Here is a 20,551-nt window from a genome sequence, read left to right as displayed (position 1 = left end):
CAGTAGATTCATTGCTGGACATCTCTATAATGACTTTACTGTGAAACGGGAAAATGTTGTATTTTGTTTCTTTCGAAGGCAAAAAAAAGAAGATGTTTACTTTATAATAAACTTATTAGTTATCTTAGCTAAATTTTATTTTCACAAATGCAAATACAGTAACAAAAAACCTAATTTTAAACATTACTATAATGATGTTTTATGTTACATAAAATTGATTAGTGGATCACTTAACAAAAAGGCTATGAAAACTATTACTATTTGTAGTAATTACAAATTTTTTGAATGTTTGTAATTCTTTGTATTACACCCCCTGGCATATGTTAATTTTGTTCTGATTGTATACATGTTCTGTATACTGTTTCTTAATAAAGTTTAATATTTTGAAAAAAAAAAAAAACTTTCTTCGGTTTGAAGCTTCTGTTAATAAACACTGTTTATTAAACAGTCCCAGAAATAGCTGATAAATCAAACGTAATCTTTTTTAAACACTGTTATAAGACTAGACAAGACTAAGAAAAGAATAAAATAAGACGTTTGGGACCCCATCATCAGCTGCGAAGCTGCAGCAGGTGTGTTTTTAAGTGAAACTTGTCTAAATCTGTTTAATACGTTTAAACTGGAAAGTGTTTGCGGAGTATTGTTGGTGTGTGGGTCTGCATATGTCGTGTCTTTTTAGTAAGTAAGTAAGTAAGTAAACTTTATTTATTAAGTGCTTTTCACAGACAGGCAATCACAAAGCGCTGTACACAAATATTAAAATATTAAAATAAACAATAAAATCAATAGACATTATATACAATGTAAAAGATCAAATGTAAATAATGTAAAAAATATATAAAATATGTAGATCAACAAAAGGCTTGTTTGAACAGAAGAGTTTTTAACTGTTTTTTAAAAGAATCCACAGAGTCAAGCAAACGTAATTGTGGTAAACTGTTCCACAGCCTTGGTGCAACAGACTGAAAGGCTCTGTCCCCTTTTGTCTTCAATCGTGTACGGGGAACAACTAAGAGACTCTGAGTCTGTGAGTGGAGATGACGAGCAGCAGTGTATTTTAAAAGAAGCTTGGATAAGTAATCTGGAGCCTGGCCATTTAGTGCTCTGTATGTTAAAACAAGAATTTTAAAGCGAATTCTAAACTCTATTGGGAGCCAATGTAAAGAATATAAGATGGGAGTGATGTGAACACGCTTGGTAGAGCGAGTTAGTAGTCTGGCTGCTGCGTTTTGTATTGTCTGGAGGCGAGAGAGAGATGATTTATCCAAGCTAGTAAACAGGGAATTACAGTAATCTAAGCGTGATGACACAAATGCATGAATGAGTTTTTCCAGTTCAGCTGAGGAAACCATATGTCGCAGTTTAGACATGTTTCTTAAATGATAGAAACAGGAACGAGACAAAGATTTTACATGAGAGTCAAGGCCCAGAGAAGAGTCAAATATTACTCCAAGATTTCGAATATTTGACTTGACAGATGGACAGAAAGAGGCAAGAACCTGACTGATTTTAGAATGTAGCTCAGGAGGAGCTATGATCATGGTCTCGGTCTTGTTAGTATTTAGAACAAGGTAGTTGCTTGAAAGCCAATTTACCATTTTATTACCAGCTATTTAATTCAGAGACGACACTGAAGACTCAACAACTTGTTAACTGAAGTTAACAACAAAAAATTAATTTCAGTGTATGACAATGATGTATTTATTAATTAGAAATTAAAAACGGACACGCAGTCTTTTCAGAACTTTTATTGATGACCTGAGATTGAAACAGTAAGCCGCGTCAATGTTTAAGTTGTATTGCCTTCAATTATCCACCAGATGTCGCTGTTATTAGTGACATTTTTTAACTCCGCTTTAAACCACTGAATACATAAAAAAATAATAATAATAAAGTAACAAAAATATGAAAAGGAAAAACATGCAGTGCATGATCTTCACACCACAGAAAATGAATCTTTTCTTGCCGGGATGGCTTCATTTTATTTATATATGGATTGTCTGCAGGCTGTGCAAAACGCTGCAGCTATTCACATGTGACACCATTGCTACCTCGGGTACGCTGGTTTCCTTCCCATTTTAAGATCCTGGTCATTTAGAGCCTTGCATGGACTGGCACCAGTCTACATCTCTGATCTGTTACAGCCCTATGTCCCTGGCAGGTCCCAGAGGTCATCCGATCAGGGCTTACTTGCTATAAAAAAAAGACTAAGATGAGAACTAAGGGTGATAAAGATTTTGCCACTGTGGCCCCTAGGTTGTGGAACTCTCTCTCCCAAACCTTAAGAACTGTGGACTCAGTAGTTGTTTTAAAAAACAACTCAAAACTCACCTTTTTAAAACTGCTTTTGATTAATTTTTGCCTGTTTTATATTGTCTGTTTTACCATTTATTATCTGATATCTTATGTGCAGTACTTTGTGACTCTGTCTAGAAAGGTGCTTTATAAATAAAATGTTATTTTTTTATTTATATACAATTGAAGAAAGTGACCCCAGCTTTAGGTTCATACATGCAGTTGTAATGTTGCAATCATAAAATTTGTACTCCAAATACATTTTCCAAACTACACCTTCTATAATTATTCATAGTTGGACCACTGCTCTACATCAGAACAAACATCAGAAGCAGTAATGAGCTCACTGATTGTTCCATGCAAAAGTTTTATGGCAATTTTCATTTTAATGGAGAGAAACAGAATATCATCTAGAAAAATCCAGAAAAAAACAAAAACACATTACATAAAATCTGTAAACTTGTCTGGATTCTGGATCCCACGATTGGAATCTGTGTCAGCAAATCAACACATTACTGATACTTCTGATCGCACCTTAAGCACAGCTATTTAAATAATTAATTTCTGCCATTACAACCTCTGGTCTGACCCAGGGCAGTGGAAAGTATTATAGCATTAAAATATTAAAATACAAGCTTATTTAGATATGACAAAACAAAGCTGGTATTTTTTTAATAGGAAGGTAGAAAAATATCTCACATTTCTTCTTTAAACATTCTAAAAACCTTTTACAAAAACATATTTCTTTCTCCAAATCAGGGAAAACTGATCGTTTGTTTTCCTGCATGTCGCTTACCAACACAAACCACACAGTTAAAGACACTTTGTGCAGTTTTTCTTATATGTGGACTTTCATGTGCTTCTTCAGATTTTCCTGTCGTGAAAATTTTTTATGTTTTGTGTAATTTTTTTTAACTTTGTTTGTTCGTATGTATTTGTTTGGAGTACAAAACGCTGCAGAAAGTACAGTAAGTAACATAAAATCACCCTCCTTTGAACCTACAAATAAAAAAACTAAAAGTAACTGCGACATAAAACAGCAAAAACTAAGCAGAATATAAATTATCTGATTACTGACTACTCAGTCCATCACATCTCCTTTAAATGCTTAATTACTGCCCTGTCCCTTTAAACACTGTACAAAAGCTTTAAAAGCCAGAAATTCCACATTTTCATGCCATAGTGTTAAAGAGTTTAGGGTTTGGGCTACTTTTCATCATCTTAGACCAGACACTAGTTTTATCCATCCCACATGTTAAAACAATGCTTCATATTTTATGATAGTGATTTTTTTAAATGAAAAATGTTAGTTATTGTTAAGAATTCAGAAAGCAGAATAAAATTAAGATAACGTTGTGCACTTACAAGGAGGGCTCAAACATGCTGTAGTGAGCCTCTATCTCTGAAAATGTTCTCAGGAAGATTTTGTATCCCACCTTTCAGCATATTTAATACTAAAAAGGATCTGACTTGGGGGGGCTCAGGTGGGAGGCAGTCACTGACGGGAGAAAAAGAAAGAATAATAAAAGTGGAACCCTTGTTTCCAGCTCAGTTTCTTTGTTTCGACCGTGGTCGCTCCGCTGTGGGATCGCTGGGGGCGCTAATGTGTGCAACACCCGGTGTTTGAGTTGCGGGATGGAGTTTCGCTGACACACACACACACACATATACAAAAGCGTTACGGAATATTTGTTTGACCCTGTCTGTCCACTAACAAAGCCAAATCTACCGGGCGCACCTACCCGAGCAGCATGGCCGATAATATTGTAAGTACAGCGGCGGGTGTGCTCCGGCTAACGTTAGCTAGCCTGTTAGCCGGACTCCTGAGTGATGAGGCAGCAGAATTAGCTTGGCTAGCATTAGCAAGCTAACATGAGCTAAGAGTGACCAGGGCCTGTTCAGCTAGCCGGCTAATATGATAGCTAGTAGGCTAGCTGACGACATCCGAATGAAAAGAGTCATTGTTGGCTAACGGGAGAGCGACAATAACGGCCGGCTTAAAATGACTGGCATATTCTTTCAGCTCTTTAGCATGACAGTAACACGAATAGCTCGGTAACGATGGGAGCTGTGATGTTGCACATTCACCACGAAAGTGATATTTAGTTAGTCTGTGAATGAGCCAGTACACACTGACAGCTTTCCAGAGTAGTTCAATGTCAACATCGTCATGTTGCAGCTAAAAACCAGAGACTGATGAGCTAACGTTAACCCGACTTTTCTTTCTGCACTGTCACGGTTGTCATAATACCCCGACACTGACACCGGAGGGGGGCAGAAAGGGGGGAGCTGCGTCCTGGTTTTGACTGACAGGTGTTTGAAATGCTACAATGGATTCGGGCTTGTACTGTAACGGCTGAATTGTGGGTTTATTTCTGTCCCTCCTTTAGATCATCAGGGTGCAGTCCCCAGAAGGGATGAAAAAAATTCCTTCTACAAAGAGGGAGACAGCTGCTGCTTTTTTAAAGAAGGTAATGTGGTAAATATAACAGCACTCAAGCATCTTGTTTTCTTCTGTGCTCTAAGGGCTGGTTTCCAGCCTCAGGATTTATCAGTTTGGCCTGGCAGTCCAGTATAAGGGGGTCAGTTCAGCCTTTAAATGAAGGTGGTGGCTGACTTCTGAACAATGCAGGATTTTAATTAGTCATGGCTGCTGTCTTCTTCCCTAAGCCCCATTCTGCCTTTTTATAAGGATCCCTGCTGACAAACCCACTGGATAGCTAAGAAAACAGTTTAGTTAAAGACTTCTAAACACATTATAGTTTTAATTCAGCTGTAGATAGTATGCTTTATTTGATGTTTGCATAAGATAATGAAAAATGATCTGTGAATAGTTGTCCAGCAGTTACAAACACAATAACATCTAAGCCTGGGCCATCATATTCTGTTCTGCTTATGACCTCTTTGGGTTTCCGAAGGCATGGGAGAAGATGAGGGAGAGTGAGCTCAAAACAGTTGTCCTCAGGTTTTTCAGATGTAAAGGAGGGGAAACAGGTATTTTCTGTAGCTTGTGTTTCCATAAACTGCCAGGCACCAGCACTCCTTCACCTCAAGGCTTTGTCAGCTCATCCTTATTATTTATTTTCCTGGAAGTAGTAACACCGTGTCCTCATGCAGTTGAAAAGTCACAAAATTCAGAGTACCATCCTAATCTGCACGCCCTCCCTCACTTCATCTCCAGTTCACAAAGATTACCCATGTTTGCTGCCTTCAGGGTACAGTGGTGCCCACATTGTTTTAAATTGCTATGCATTGTAAAATTAAGTAAGAATAATAGACATAAAATAAAATGGTCACAGTTTTCTGGCTGGAAGAATGAAAGGCTATCTGAAAGCCACAGTGTAGTTGCAAAAAGACTTTGATCCAATAGAAATCTGGGAAAAAAGCAACTTTTTGTTTTGACCGTTTGGTGACACCATGTTTCAAAAGGGGAGATTATCAGCTCTCTCAGTGGTTATTAGACCCATCACATGCAGTTACTTGTGGCCAAAACAGCAGGAATGTTATTCTTGATGCTTCAAAACAGGTCTTTTTAAACCAAAGGGCTATGATATGCTAGTCATGTTAATACTGTCAATCATAAGGATGTACTGATATATGAACCAAATATAGTCATTAGCTGATATTGGCATATCAGCAAGTAAGATGGCATTTATCCGCATCAGTAGCTGATATTTATCTGTTGTGTCACATCGGTCATGTGCTGGCAAAAAAGCAAAGAATTTCCCACTCTCTGCTTTCCTCCACACCAGAACTGGATCCAAGCCTTCTGTACGTTATTTCCACAGTACACTGAAAACCTGTGGAGGCCTCTTATTTTTTCCACAAAGAAAATTGATTAGAAAATGTTTTATCTTTCAATCAGTACAGGAGTGTTATGTGTTGTGTGTGGGCTTTGTTTTGTTTTTTTCCTCCTCTTGTGCCTGTACATGCATGAAGCTGTGTAGGAAGTAACAGAGCAGGTCGGTCCTTCACCGCTCCTGTGCGTTTTTGTGGATTGTGTTTGATGTTTTAGAGTCCAGGCATTGCTTCACATCACAGAAGGCACAGATAAAAGCAGATAATCCATTTTTTATAGGACTTGAATTTTACTGAAGGCCTGTTAATAATTTAATCCACTTCCCCAAATCTAGTGCATAAAATACAGGAAATTCCTGTATCCATTTACAGCTGTCTGGTAATGTTGAATCCAACATTTGCACCAGTGGTGAATCACTGCTGAGCTGGACTCACATCAGATTTGGACAACTCCTAATCTGATGTCAGTCCAACTCTGCAGGACTGTGAACGCCCTTTGGTGTTTCAAGAAGTTTGGCTGACACAAACAGGCTTCAGAGATGTGAATTTGAAGACCTGCAAACATGAACTGTAAGTTAAAACTTTAAATCTAAAGACCTTCTTTACCAAAAAGGACAGAAGCCGGTGAAATGACAATAAAAAATGAAGTGATCTGCTTGATTGGTAAAATATCAGGTATTCAGGTGACAAGAGTCAGCAAAGCAAAAATAGGAAGTTTTAGCAAATTGACAACAAACGTGGTAAAATACAGTGTGAGGTAAGAATAAGGCACCGTAAGACTTATAGTAAAGCTGACCAATGGTATTACTCCCAAGTTATACAAGTCTCACTTACCAAAGGACTTAAGAGCCACTTTCCCCTCTGTTTCTGGGTAAATTTTCTCTGTTATGCTTCAATTTTACACATGAGGATGGGAAATAATTACATTTGCATTTTAATCACTGTCTATGAAAAGCCTAAAATAGAAGCATATAACGCAGACAGAGCACTGCAGCAGCACCTCATCAAAATGCATTTGTTAAGGCAGGACTGTGTAGCTTGCAATTCAATGGAAAGTTTTCACTCCGTACTGAAATGCAGCTATGAGCCAGACAGAAAAGAGAGGAGCTGAAAACAATGTCTGATTGTGTACTTTTCCCATAGTGATGAGATCTTACGCTGTTCTTTTGGTGTGTCATGAGAAAAGTGATCCCCAGACAACCTCTATGCTTCTCACTGCTCTTCTGTTCTCTGCTAATTTTATTAGTGTGGACATAGTACTTTTCAGACATAGGTGTAGAGTTCTGGAGTGCACCGGATCAATGCCACTTTCTTCCTCAAAGTGAGGAAATAAAATATTGGTGTTTAGCAAAATTCTAGTGAAATCCAGTTATCAGTTCAGTATATTTCATGTAAGAGAGCCATTAAAGACTAATCAGATTTGAAGTCAGTATTTTTCTCCTCTGTCTGTAACTAGTAAACGTAACAAGGTGCAAAATATGCAGCGCAACATGTCTCAAGTAAAACAGTGTTTATAGAATGACACAGAATACCAAAAATAACTTGTTTTGTTTTTTTTCACACAACCCAATATGTAAGTTTTTGGGTTGTTTTTTTTTTTTTTTACCATCAGTACAGGTTAGAGTCAACTATTTGGATTTGTGGAAGTTTCCTTTGGTTCTGTCTAAAGCCTCTTTATCAGATCTTAAAATGCATGTACGTGGAAAAAAGGCCCACACAGGGAAATGATCAGCATCCCACTGAGTGTATTACAGTTACATGATGTGATGTAAAAGTGCTACGAGGGACACCCTCCTGTTCGATCCGCTCAGAGTGCCAACCATAAAGAGGTGTTCCTCCAGGCTGACGCTCTTTGCTAATCTGCTTTGAGTGATTGGTATCTTTTCAAGAGCAAACTGTCTTTACACAAGAACCAGCACATGTGATAAGAATTCACTCCCGGCAGCACAAGGCTTTGACGTTTATGCTTAATGATGAATTTAAAGTGTCTTGATGGCTATCAATGTTTTTGTTCCAGGCTATATGAAATGTGTGTCGTATCGATATTCTTGTCAAAATCCGGTATCTGCTTCTCCCACAGGTGGCCAAAGAATTTGGGTTCAACTCTAATGGGTTTTCGGTTTATCTGAACCGCAACAAAACCGGAGAGCTCGTATCCCAGAACAAAACCCTCAGCCTTCTTAAGATCAAGTAAGTAGAAACAAACAGACTTTAACCTTTAATTAGAGTCTGAATTTCACTCTTGCCTCTCTGGGGAGTGTTGGTTCCCAGAAATACTGTCTTCTTTGTCGACCTCCACAGCTTTAATCATCTTATTCTTCTCTCTCGTGTTTTGTAGGCATGGGGACATGTTGTTTTTGTTCCCTTCAGAATCCTCCACCTCCTCCGGGGAGGTTATGGACACGGCCACCCCTCACACATCTTCGTCACTACCATCCGTCTCGTCCTCTTCTTCGTCCTCCATGATCCCCCGGTCCTTTTCAGCGCCCCAGGTCCAGGAAGATGAGATCGATCAGTATCTGGCCAAGCAAGATGGCAAGATCTACAGAAACAGAGATCCGCAGCTGTAAGGAAGAGGACCAGCTGCACACATCTGACCTCAGTGCAGATGTTGGATACCTAATCATTCTTTTCTTGTTCCAGATGTCGCCATGGTGCCCTTGGGAAGTGTGTGCACTGTGTACCGCTAGAGGTAAGATATTTCATTCCTGTGCTTTGTTTCTTAAATGATGAATGTTAGGGCTATAAAGCATGTTTCTTCTGATTCCAGCCTTTTGACGAAGACTACCTGAATCACCTCGACCCACCAGTGAAGCACATGTCATTCCACGCATACCTTCGCAAGCTGACGGGTGGCGCTGATAAGTGAGGAGCTGTTTTTAATTTTCCAGTTTGGTTGCTCATAATGTCAGACTCTGACACTGTTCTGATCTCCTGCAGGGGGAAGTTTGCTGCTCTGGAGAACATCAGCTGTAAGATAAAGTCAGGCTGCGAGGGTCACCCTCCCTGGCCGGAAGGCATCTGCACCAAGTGCCAGCCGAGTGCCATCACATTGAACAGACAGGTATGTCACGGTAACAAGTGTTGGGAGAAATATTCGTTTACTTCTTTTATCAGCAAATATGACACCGAAAATACTTGAAGCGAACCTTCCTGTCCTGGGAGTAGGGCTGGGCCATATTATACCGTTCACGGTAATACCGGTATAATGTTAGGCAACGATAGGAAAATGAAATATCGCGATAGAATGGGAGTAAAACGCGCATGCGCAGTGCCTTTGTTTTCATACGCACATGGCCGATTGTTGAGTGAAACAGATGAACCAGAATTGGTTTGTAAAAATGGTGCAACTTCAGTGATGTGGAACTGGTTTGGCGTTTGTCCGTCAGATACACGACAAAGCACATTTTTTTGCAGAACATGCAAGCGGCCGTCGTTATTGTCGTATTTGTCGGACTAAGATGCTCTTAAATCTGGGAGTAATCTGGGTCCTAAACTCCGTAAACCTTCAGGTCAAACAACACTGCAGCATCACTGAGAGTTTAAAAACTGTCTAAATTCTTTCATCTTTAATAAAACGATCAGCATTGCTGCTTTACCAGGTGTAACTATGAAGTTTAACTTCCAGGCATCCATGAAAACAAAATTTATTACATTTAACGGAGTTAGAAGTTAGCAGGAAGCTAGCGGAAGTTAGCTCGCTAGTTTCGCTAGTTACCCAAGCATGATATTGCATGTTCTGACTGAGAGATTTCTGAATAAATTCAAACGTACAGCTCTGCTATCACTTCCAACATAAATGAAGACGGGAAACTAAACAGCACTGACGTTTGTAAAGTTACTGAAGTTGGGCTAGTTGGTTTATAATGATGTGCTACGTGATCGCTAGCGACACAGCTATGTTAGCATGACATAAACAGTGAAGCTGGAGGACGAACACTAACACTTTTCCACTTATAAAAGTTAACGTGCCTGATAGTTAGAGACAAATGCAATCGCATGGCAGGATGCTGTAAACGGACCAAACTTCAGTCAGGAGAACAACTGAGATAATCCATAACGACTGAGATAATCCATCCACAATACGAGGTTAGTCATTAATATACTGCAACAACATGGGAATAGAGCAGCTGCCAGAGAATTCAACATTAATGAATCAATGGTACAGAAGTGGAGGAAGCAAGAAGAATGAGTTTAATAAAGTTTGATTTATCTGACTGCCTTGTTTCGCTTAATGTGCCTTATAATCCCGTGCACCTTATGGTCCGAAAAATACGTACTGCACACTGCAGTTTAATGTTGCAAAGCACCTCTTTTTAACTTCAGTGGATTTTATACATGGTTATGCTCAGGATATGTCAGCCCATTTCTACTGGAAATGCCTTTTGGTTAAACTTTCAGCAAGGAATTTGTATTCGCACTGTTAAATTTTTATATAGCTTTAATGTACATAAAAACCAGCTTCTTGTTTAAGTGAAAATAAAAGGAAGGTTGTCTTTTTGCACTAGTAATGTTGTGGAGTTGTATTTTGTCTTGCATCAATTATATCGTCAGTTATATCGTTATCGCAAATTTTCAAATATATATCGTGATAAATATTTTTGGCCATATCGCCCTGCTCTACCTGGGAGTACTCCATATTTCACCATATGAAAGATGGAATGAGCTCCAGAACCCTGAAGTGGTTTAGAAAATGAATGGATTGGATTACTCTGCAGCTGTTTTACTGAAAATGTGCCTATTTGCTTAATACTGCACACATTTGTAATGTTTTCTGTCCCTGTTAATAATTTAGATCACAGTAAAAGTTTCAGGCGCATTAAATGGCAGGTGTACATTACAGTTAGCTTCAGTACAAAGTGCTGAGCAACACTGGGAATTTAATCCCCAAGTATATTTTAGCATGCAGACTCCTCCTGAGCGGCTGCTTCCACATCTTCAAAGAAACTTGATCCATGTCTAAAAAAACCAAACAACAGTCCTGAGTATCACACCGTGTATGTGAATGTAGTTTTTCTTTCCCCCCCCCAGAAATACAGACATGTAGACAACATCATGTTTGAGAACCACACCATTGCTGACCGCTTCTTGGACTTCTGGAGGAAGACGGGCAGTCAGAGGATGGGGTACTTGTACGGCAGATACACGGAGCACACAGACATCCCCCTGGGCATCAGAGCGGAAGTGGCTGCCATCTACGAACCCCCACAGGTGGGACATTCTCACTGAGTGTATTGCTGCCTGATTCTGCTCTGCAAGTGAAATTGTGTCTTAGTTTATTTGCTCAATAAGGTTAAAGTCCTCACTGAGCATTAACTGCATTTAAAACTATGCTGTTTTTCTCGGCTGTGTTTCAGAATGCCACCCAGAACAGCCTGGAACTGTTGGATGATCCCAAAGCTGCAGCCGTGGATGAGATTGCTGCCAAACTGGGCATGTGCAAGGTTGGGTTTGATTTCCCCTCAGTGCTCTGTTTGACCTCACATTGCTTTCATGTTTGCATACAGGCAGAACTATATGCATGCACATATATACAAAAAATAGATGCCTCTACAGTCAGACGTTAATCCAGTGAATGGATTCCAACTCCACCACTTAGGCTGCAGCTGGCAGACGTCCTTGTTCTGCTTTGCAGCTTTACTGTGCTCAGTACTAGTTCTCCTGGTAGAGTGGCCTTCCAGCTACTAAAGGGACTACTGTCAGTGTCGAGTTGGAGTCTGTCAGAGAGCTCAAGACACCTAAATGACCCTGATTAGCCTGTTGCTGCAAGTGGGGCATGGATGACCAGGGAGAAAAATCTGACATGAAACTTAAGGGTGTACTCAAAACAGGCAGTACATAACATGCCTGACCACAATTGTCCCCCAGAAGTCGAGTTAGTTTGGCGTGATCTCTATCCCCACCCACCCTCTTGACTCCAGCACTTCTTCAGTTAAAGCTGCAGATTTTCTATGAAAATCTCTTTAATTAAATAACATCTGTAAGGCCTGTCAGAGGTCAGCCTAAGATTAAAAACATGACAGTAAAATAATGAAAGTCATGAAATGGATTATTTTTAATGACAGTTTCAAAAATACCTTTCTCTGCACTGTTTTTAGTTCATATTGGGCTATTTTTGTAATCGTGGTGGTAAGTTAATAGAAAGCTTTCTATGGAGCTTGGTTTCAGTCTGATATCTCAGAGGGCACAGCACAGGCAGGCGTATGTCCAATCAGGTGTAGCTCGGTGTTTGGAGCTGTCAGTCATCTGTCACCACTGTTTAGTGGCTCACACATCATGTGTTTGTTACTGTGAAGCACGGTGACCTTCACGTGTAAAACGGGAACAGCGATGGGGAGACGCATGCTGTTGCTGTAATGATGTGTTAGTGTGGTGGGAGAAAATCATGCAGGGATATTTGGAGTATTGAGAAATACAAATTTATTTTGAAAGGTTGAAGAAGCACAAAAATATTTTTAAACTTCAAGACTCGGGCGTATGCAGTGATGTTAATCCTTGCATGTGTATGTGTTTTTTGCATATCACCTGGTGTCTTGTGGTTTTTGTTTATCTAAGGGCTGTTTTTGTTCCATTTGGATAAAAAGATGAAACTTTGAGAATTGAGTTTAACTTATAGTTTTGTTACATCATGTAAAATCGCTGAATATTCGAGCAGATAATCTTATGAGTGGACATTATTATGTTTGCTTGTTCTGCAGGTGGGGTGGATCTTCACGGACCTGCTGTCTGAGGATACGAGGATAGGCACCGTCCGCTACTCGAGAAACAGCGTGAGGATCCATCTGACTCAAAGATGATCTGTTAGTCTTAATTGTGGTGTTTTCCTCTGTGTATCCTTAATGTCCTTACTTGTGTTAGGACTCGTATTACCTGAGCGCGGAGGAGTGCATCACAGCGGGATACTTCCAGAATGAACATTCAAACCCCTGCAGACTTTCTCGAGACGGACACTTTGGATCCAAATTTGTGACTGTGGTCGCGACAGGTTGGTACTGTTCCTTTTTTTTTTCTTGTGAGTGGTTTATGAATGAGAAACAGGGGAACATTTTCTTCATTACTTTATCAATGCAGGCATGGTTACTTGATCATAAACCACAAAAAAGCATCTCTTCCCAAAATGTCCTTTTGGCTTTTCCAATGGGAACACAGTGGCATCAAATCCTCATGTCACACCCTAACTTGTCGTTAACATGGAAAATTATGTAGTGAAAAGCAGAAGGGGGTCGATGTCCTCTTATCTGCTGAAGTTATAAACATACTGGACAATTACGCAGGTAGATAACCTTTTTTTTTTTGGTCATATAAATCTACCACACCTGTAGAAAAATATTTCAGGTAAAGGTGGGCACACAGCAACTCATGCAACTGGATTTTTATTTTGTATTTGTATGTTTTTCAAATAGCAGAGCCCTTTATTTTTGAGCTGTTTCCGTCAGAGCCAGTAGCGTACTGCAGTTTGGGGGAAGTCGTAAAGTTTAATCATTTCTTTTTGTTTGTATCTGCTGTCGGTTATAGACCTTAGAAAAACATTCAGTATCTGCAGGTCACACTTCAGCAGGCTAAAAAAAAGTGATTTGGTGCAACTCTGGGTATAGTTAAGTTTGTGGTTCAATCACAGATTACCTCAAGCCTAGAAACCTGCTTGACAATTTATTTGGGTCAGTCTAATACAGGGTGTCCAACTCCAGACATCGAGGGTCGGTGTCCTGCAGGTTTTAGATGTGTCCTTGATCCAACACAGCTGATTTAAATGGCTAAATGACCTCCTCAACATGTCTTGAAGTTCTCCAGAGGTCTGATAATGAACTAATCATTTGATTCAGGTGTGTTGACCCTGGGTGAGATCTAAAACCTGCAGGACACCGGCCCTCGAGGCCTGGAGTTCCCCACCCCCTGATCTAAACAGACTTAAATCATTCATTAATCTGCACATCCCAGAATGCAACACTCAGCATGTTGTAGCCTCTCCTTTCATATATCCATAGAACTCTTACAATCTTAAGGAAACTGGTTTAGGTGTTCAGTTTACAGCTTTACTGTAAGGTCTGTCAAGTGTTAAACTACGACTTAAAACATGTGCGTCCATTTGAAGCCAGAGGAGCCAGACGTTGTGCGGGATCAGGCATGAATGTTTTCACCGCCTTTTGTATTTGTTCCAAGAAAACACCCAGCAGTGACCTCAACACTTTTATTTGCATGAGTGAGGCCCCGGCAGCCAAAGCTGATGTCATGGCTACGCATCTCGCAGCAAGCAGGGGCGAAGTCCATCTGTTTTACTGTTTGTAAATCACTTGCATGTGTAATGCTAAACAGACTTTACACACTCAGTGTTTTACACACTATAGTGTTATTGCAGTGTGCATGATTTCTCTGTTGATATTTTTAACTTCTCATCAGGTTGTCCTTGCTTATTAAGATTGACTTTATTCTGGCTTTGTCAAAGATTACATTTTGTGGTAAACTGGATGAATAGAAAGCTATTTAAGGAGAACTTAAACAGCTCAAAATCACTTTGTTTAGTTCAGCTTGAGCTGCTAAGGTGACTAAAAAATCGAGCATTCAGTTAGCAACATCTACTGACAAAGGGTGAAACGCTTAAGGTTCTCAGGGGAACCTGTGGATTATTGATGGTTGGCTTATCTCAGGATCCCTGATCACCTGATCCACTTTATACAGCACATCACATGTCACTGCTGTCTTTGGCTCTCTTGATAGTCTTGTGATTGTTGCACAGCTCTCCTAACGTGGGCCTTTGTTAGTGACTGGCAGTTGCCTTTGCAAGACTAGTTTTAAAATCATCACCATCCTTAATTTATTTGCAATGGAAATAATATTTTTGTTTTTCGGCGAGTGGTTATTATTTATTTATTATTATTTATTTATATTTCTCTGTGCTGTTTTATGTGCAGGTGGTCCAGATAACCAGGTGCACTTTGAAGGATATCAGGTGTCCAATCAGTGCATGGCTCTGGTGAGAGACGAGTGCCTACTGCCCTGCAAAGACGCTCCCGAGCTGGGCTACGCTCAAGAGTCGAGCCCTGAGCAGTATGTACCAGACGTCTTCTATAAGGTGAGATGGCGTATAAAAAAAGCTCTGATGTGATGAAGTGTGCATGTTTAAGAAAAAAATAAATATTAGGTACTTATTTTGGGGTTAGATGTTACTTATCAGCTCATCCAGATGTTGAGATTGATTTGTCTGATTTTCACATCCAACAGGACAAAGACAAATTTGGAAATGATGTCACGTTTCTAGCTCGACCTCTTCCCGTGGAGTATCTTCTTATAGATGTGAGTATTTTTAATAATACTTTTTGTTTCTTTAGTGCAGCAAACTATATTCTGACACTAAATTTCCAGAAAACTTGTATAGAGAAATATTATTTTCTTCGCAGATAACCACAACTTTTCCAAAGGACCCCCAGTATACCTTTTCTTCTACGCAACGCTTTCCCATTGAAAACCGGGATATTCTTGGAGAGACACAGGTAAGTACTGTCAGCATGAGCTTGTATTTCCCTCATCCGATTCAACAAGGTATAAAAAGGCCATCAAAGTATTTGGTTTAAGGAGAGGATTGATGGTCCCAGTTTGGGAAATGGGTGTTTGGAAATTTAACTGATCTCTCATCCCCTTCGTCTTTGTACTGTTTTCACGCTAATGCATAAAGACAGTCGCTCGTCCATCTGTGGTGTGGCTGTCTTCTACAGATAGCAGAGACACTGAAGAATCTATCACAAATCTGGCATTCCAGACAACCCACAGTGGAGGTTGTGGGCAAGCAGGGAACAACAAAATCCAATAGCTGAAAACACTCTTCATCTCCCGTGTTGTGGTAAAATCACAGAGTGCACGGCATAAGTGTTTAGAAAGGAACTCTCAGACAGTGAATTTAAAAATAGCAGCCATGCTGGAAACTGTGTGGACATGCCTGAGTGACTGACTGTGAAGGTGTGGTTTAATAATTCATCTTGTTTTTCTTGTTTGTTTGCAGGATTTTCACAGTTTAGCCACATACCTGTCTCAGTGCACCTCCACATCATTCCTGAACATCGTGTCAGACTTTCATCTTCTCCTCTTCCTCGTCACCAATGAAGTCATGCCTCTGAGAGTAAGTTCAAAGCCTTGACGCTTTCAGGTTTTCATTTGTTTCCCATTTGTAATGCAGATGATGGGTTGGACCGCATTCTTCTCCAGTCTGGAAGTAGTTACTCCTCCAAGGATGTTTTCACTCAGACCTTTCTGCTCATTTTCAAACCGGCCCATCACGACGGTCGCAAACATTGTTTTTCTGTAATGAACCGCTTGATCAGATTTGGATGTCCTACATAAAGCACAGACTTGCCAAACATAAACTCTCTGGTGTACTGTTTTTGCTTTTAACTCCTCAGCATCTTGAATAATTTTCAGCAGATAGATGAAAGCTTGTGTTTGTATCTGCAGGACAGCATCGGGCTGCTACTTGAAGCAGTGAAGACTTCTAATGAGGATCTGGCACAGACCTGGAAGAAGTCTGAGCAGTGGGCCACCATCGAGCAGCTGTGCAGTAAGTCAGGTTTTTATATGAACCACAGGTTTAAATTCTGTTTTTGACGGCCTGTAAACTTGGTGTCTTGATGGTACATTTCATAAGGTTCTCATCTGCACATAACCATAAATATATAGCAACATAACCAGCTGCCTCCCAGGTGAGTCTTTTCCTGCAGATAGACTCCACCATGTTAAACTGCAGCTCATTATTAAGCTTACATGCTCTTTCTAAAGAGCGCCTCAAATAAACCATGACTGCACAAAAAATGTTCGATCACACGTGTGTTTGATATGGTTGGTGTTAAATATTACTAATAAATATGAATAATTTACTATGGTTAAAAAACGAATGTGTCTCTGGACTGACTTTGAACTGCAGCAGGAGGAAAGAAGCTGCAGACATTTCTATAAAGTGGAAAATCACTCAGATGGTGTGTGCTGCTGATTTGAGCTCATTAGTAAACAGATTATTGGGGATTATTTAACTCAGCAGACCACAGAAATAAACTCTGCCTGCTTGTGACCTCTCCACCGTTACCACCTGTAATTTTCCAGGTTTCCACCAGTGTATTACAAGCTGTGTCTAAGGGGACACCCTGTTAATACTAAGTTAGCTTGTAACTCCTTATCTTGGTGTTCTTGTTAATTTTTTTAACATCTATAGACAAGACTTAGGTTTCAGTTTAAAAACAGGGAGTAAAGAACCAAACAGATGTTATATCTGGATACTGTTTCAGCTGTTCAGCTGACTCACTTATATCCACTTATTACTGAAAGAATCCTGAATGGAAGTCTGTAGGAGAAGAAACAGCAAAGATGGTGGTAGCTTTTTCAACCTTATTTCAAGTGACAAGTTAATTATAAGATGCTTTAAGAGTGAGAGGACAGATGTGTTTCTAGGAGGATGTTGACTGTGTGTTACTCTGCCTTTGTGCAGGAAATGTGAAATGCATCTAAACATCTGTAGAAAGTTTTATTTTAATACTAGTTTAAATAGACTGCTGGTGCCACCATGAGCATGATCGGATTAACCAATCAGCTCCTGAAAATCACCCTGAAAGAAGTCCCTGCAGAGTAGCTTCCTGTAGTGGGAATGCTCATAAAGGTGTAGGTCCACTCAGCTGTTGATCAGAGAAAAGATGGCGGCATATCTTCCCAGAGAGGCTGCTGCATAAAACCACTTCTACTCTTCACTGTGGTAATATCCTGTTTTTCCTCTGCTGTCCTTCCAGGTACAGTGGGTGGGCAGCCCTCCAGCTCTCTGGATTACGGGGCCATGGGCGGCCCCTCGGTTCCTGCCTCCTCCTCCGCCATGTGGTCCTGCCTCCACTGTACCTTCATGAACCAGCCCGGCACTGAGCACTGTGAAATGTGCAGCCTGCCCCGCAGTTAAAACCCTTCGCCCTCGGCCCTGCTTCCACACCCTTCACCGATCGAGCTCAGTCACTGCACCAGGACCAGCTGCGAGACTCTGACGGCGTCAGCGATCTTTTCTTTTCTCGCCTCACGTCGAAGCCTCTGCCCTTCCCATCTCACAGGCTGCTGTGACGTGCAGAGGGATTTGCTCGTTTACATCAATTTCACTGAGTCAAAATAAAGTTGAATCAGAGGTTTTTTTTTGGTTTGTATCCCTTCACACTGTTGCTTTTCTGAGAGGCAGAATACATTTTAGATAAAGCACTCTGTGGCTGAGACCCCTTTCACTCAAATAATCCCGCCGCCCTCCTCGGCTCAAACATCCTGCTGTGACTCAGGACAACAGCGAAGACTCGAGTGTTTGGATTTTTTCTCACACCAGTGCCCCGCTCACTGTCACATGTCTTCTGGAAAATCTTGCTGTGTATAAATACATTTAAGAGTTGATACTGTTAATTTAATTAAGCATTTTTCTTTTTTGTTTTTTATCAGATTGTAGCGTATACTTTAACATTTTGAATCTTCAGAGTGGGCTCGGCTCCGTCAGGTTTTCATAGGTCTCTTTGATGAGCCCCTTAAAGTACAATCATCAGTCAAAGCTCAGACCTGGAAATGCTACGAGCTGCAGAGTAATCCCACTTAAATAGAGTTTCTATTTTCAGTATTAAATTTGAAAAGACGCCCTCCTCTGATCGAACACGTTGGTGATGATCGCCCTTTTTTTTTTGAATGAGCCTAAAGTTGTTTTTTTTTGTGTTGCTGGTTTTTTGTAGCGTTTGAATTTGGTGGTTTGAACTCGAGCAGGCACAATATGTAGCTTCTTATTTTATCAGCTGTATGTTCTGTGTCTCTGTTAAACTACATCCCCAGGACAACCACCCGCCTTCATCGTTCTCTTCACCGACTCGCAGAGTATCATCCGTGAGGTGCTTTAGAAACAACCGGTGCTCGCCACTTTCACCTCCCTGCCTGCCAGCCAGGGCAGAACTGATGTTCCTCCACTGATGGTCCCCTGCAGGTTTTCTTTTCTTCTTAATCACTCTGTGTGCGAGGGGTCGCAGGTGAACACGGGGGGGGGGAGAAACACCCAATTTAAACCTGCAAACTAGATGGCACCACCTCCCAAAATCCACGTTAAACCCAGAGTCTGTTCATCCAATTTACAGCAAATTACTTTGCAGTATTATAGCAGGAAAAGCTTTGGGTGTATTAGTGATTTTTGAAATCAGTCCACCTGTATTTTACCTGCTTACACCGGCAGAGATATCGGCTGTAAAAGAGGATCTGTGGAAGTAAAGGGAAGTTTGTGGCGCTCGGAAAATTCCCAGTACCTGTTAAAAATACCCTTAAAAATCTGACCATCGCTGATTTATGACGATAGTTTTCAATTTTATTTCTGCATCAAATATTGGGACCAAGACACAGCATCATAAGAAAAAAACCCTCCTTTGTTCTGGTGAACATGCGGTGCTCAAATCTTCTCTAACATCTAAGCAAAAAAACAAAACCAACTGATGTTTTTTGTTAATAGTGTTGTTTAAAGGGAATTTTGGGGAGTTTGACCCATGTGGCCAACGTTAGCTTTCACGACTTTGCATTTTTCTAGTACTTCTGGATGTTTTGACCTGTTTAATGCATTAAAAAGGGACACAAACACCATAAAGCTGCACAGTAGCTAATGTACACCATCTTCAGACTGTACATAAAAGATGGACCTAGCCGCAATATTTAAGTCCCAGCTGAGGGTCTCCTCTGCTGCAACATTTGCATCTGGAAACTGAAAGGGACTTGTGTAATCTGTTTGTGACTCTAATAACAAACAAAACTTCCTAAATGAGCATCACGTGTTCAAGAAGACCTCAAACAATCAGCAGAAAACTGCTTAATCAGGTTTTAGATCCATGGAGCTTCTATATATATGGAAGTCTTTCTGAGTCGCCCCCTGCTGGCCATTACAGAGAATGCAGGTTTAAGGCAGCGCTTCTATGGCCATAAGCTCCGTCCATCTTTTGTTGCCACCTTATAGGTTTAGTTTGGGTGTTTCTTTTTTCCCCACCCCAACACTTTTTTTTTTTGCCCCAACAATGGTCCACATTAATGAAATCAGTAATCAGTACTGTAGAGTTGAACTGCAGCTTTTGAAAATAGGGCTCTTCAGGTCAGAGGACGAGTCGTGGGCGCCAGATTCCTGCTATTTATGAGACGTGTGCTTCTTTGTAAGACGGTAATTCCATTGATGGAGTGAGGATATATTTTTAGTTGTAGATTGAGTTCTTTTCTTTTTGCCCGGTGGTATCATTATCGCCCCTCCTGAGCGTGATTTCTCTGATGTCATGCTGACAGACAGCGGTGACCTTTTCCTTTTGTATTGACCCGGGGGCCGTTTGCTGAGCAAGCATGCTCTTGGACTTGCAGCCGTTCCTCACTTTCCACAGAGCTAACTGAGGACCCTGAAAGTTGTATGGTGTTGACCTGGATTTGAAACAATAAAAAAGGAGTTGATGGAAAAATG

The 20,551-nt window shown here is 40.5% G+C and overlaps 1 protein-coding gene across 1 annotated transcript; it reads left to right on the top strand.

Annotated features, from left to right (window-relative positions):
- Positions 1 to 3,860: 3,860 nt before the first annotated feature.
- Positions 3,861 to 20,549, top strand: nploc4 (NPL4 homolog, ubiquitin recognition factor). The gene is made up of 17 exons (XM_026177858.2): positions 3,861 to 4,061; positions 4,686 to 4,766; positions 8,174 to 8,283; positions 8,432 to 8,659; positions 8,737 to 8,785; positions 8,864 to 8,958; positions 9,034 to 9,157; positions 11,125 to 11,304; positions 11,451 to 11,537; positions 12,792 to 12,863; positions 12,952 to 13,078; positions 15,003 to 15,163; positions 15,313 to 15,384; positions 15,489 to 15,581; positions 16,088 to 16,204; positions 16,537 to 16,639; positions 17,856 to 20,549. Exons 1-17 carry the CDS (start codon positions 4,047 to 4,049, stop codon positions 18,014 to 18,016), a joined length of 1,875 nt encoding a protein of 624 aa, XP_026033643.1. The 5' UTR covers positions 3,861 to 4,046; the 3' UTR covers positions 18,017 to 20,549.
- The last annotated feature ends 2 nt before the right edge of the window (positions 20,550 to 20,551 follow it).

Source organism: Astatotilapia calliptera, chromosome 8 (assembly GCF_964374335.1).
Source record: "Astatotilapia calliptera chromosome 8, fAstCal68.1, whole genome shotgun sequence".
NCBI lineage: Eukaryota > Metazoa > Chordata > Actinopteri > Cichliformes > Cichlidae > Astatotilapia > Astatotilapia calliptera.
This window is presented reverse-complemented; position numbering and strand designations above follow the sequence as displayed.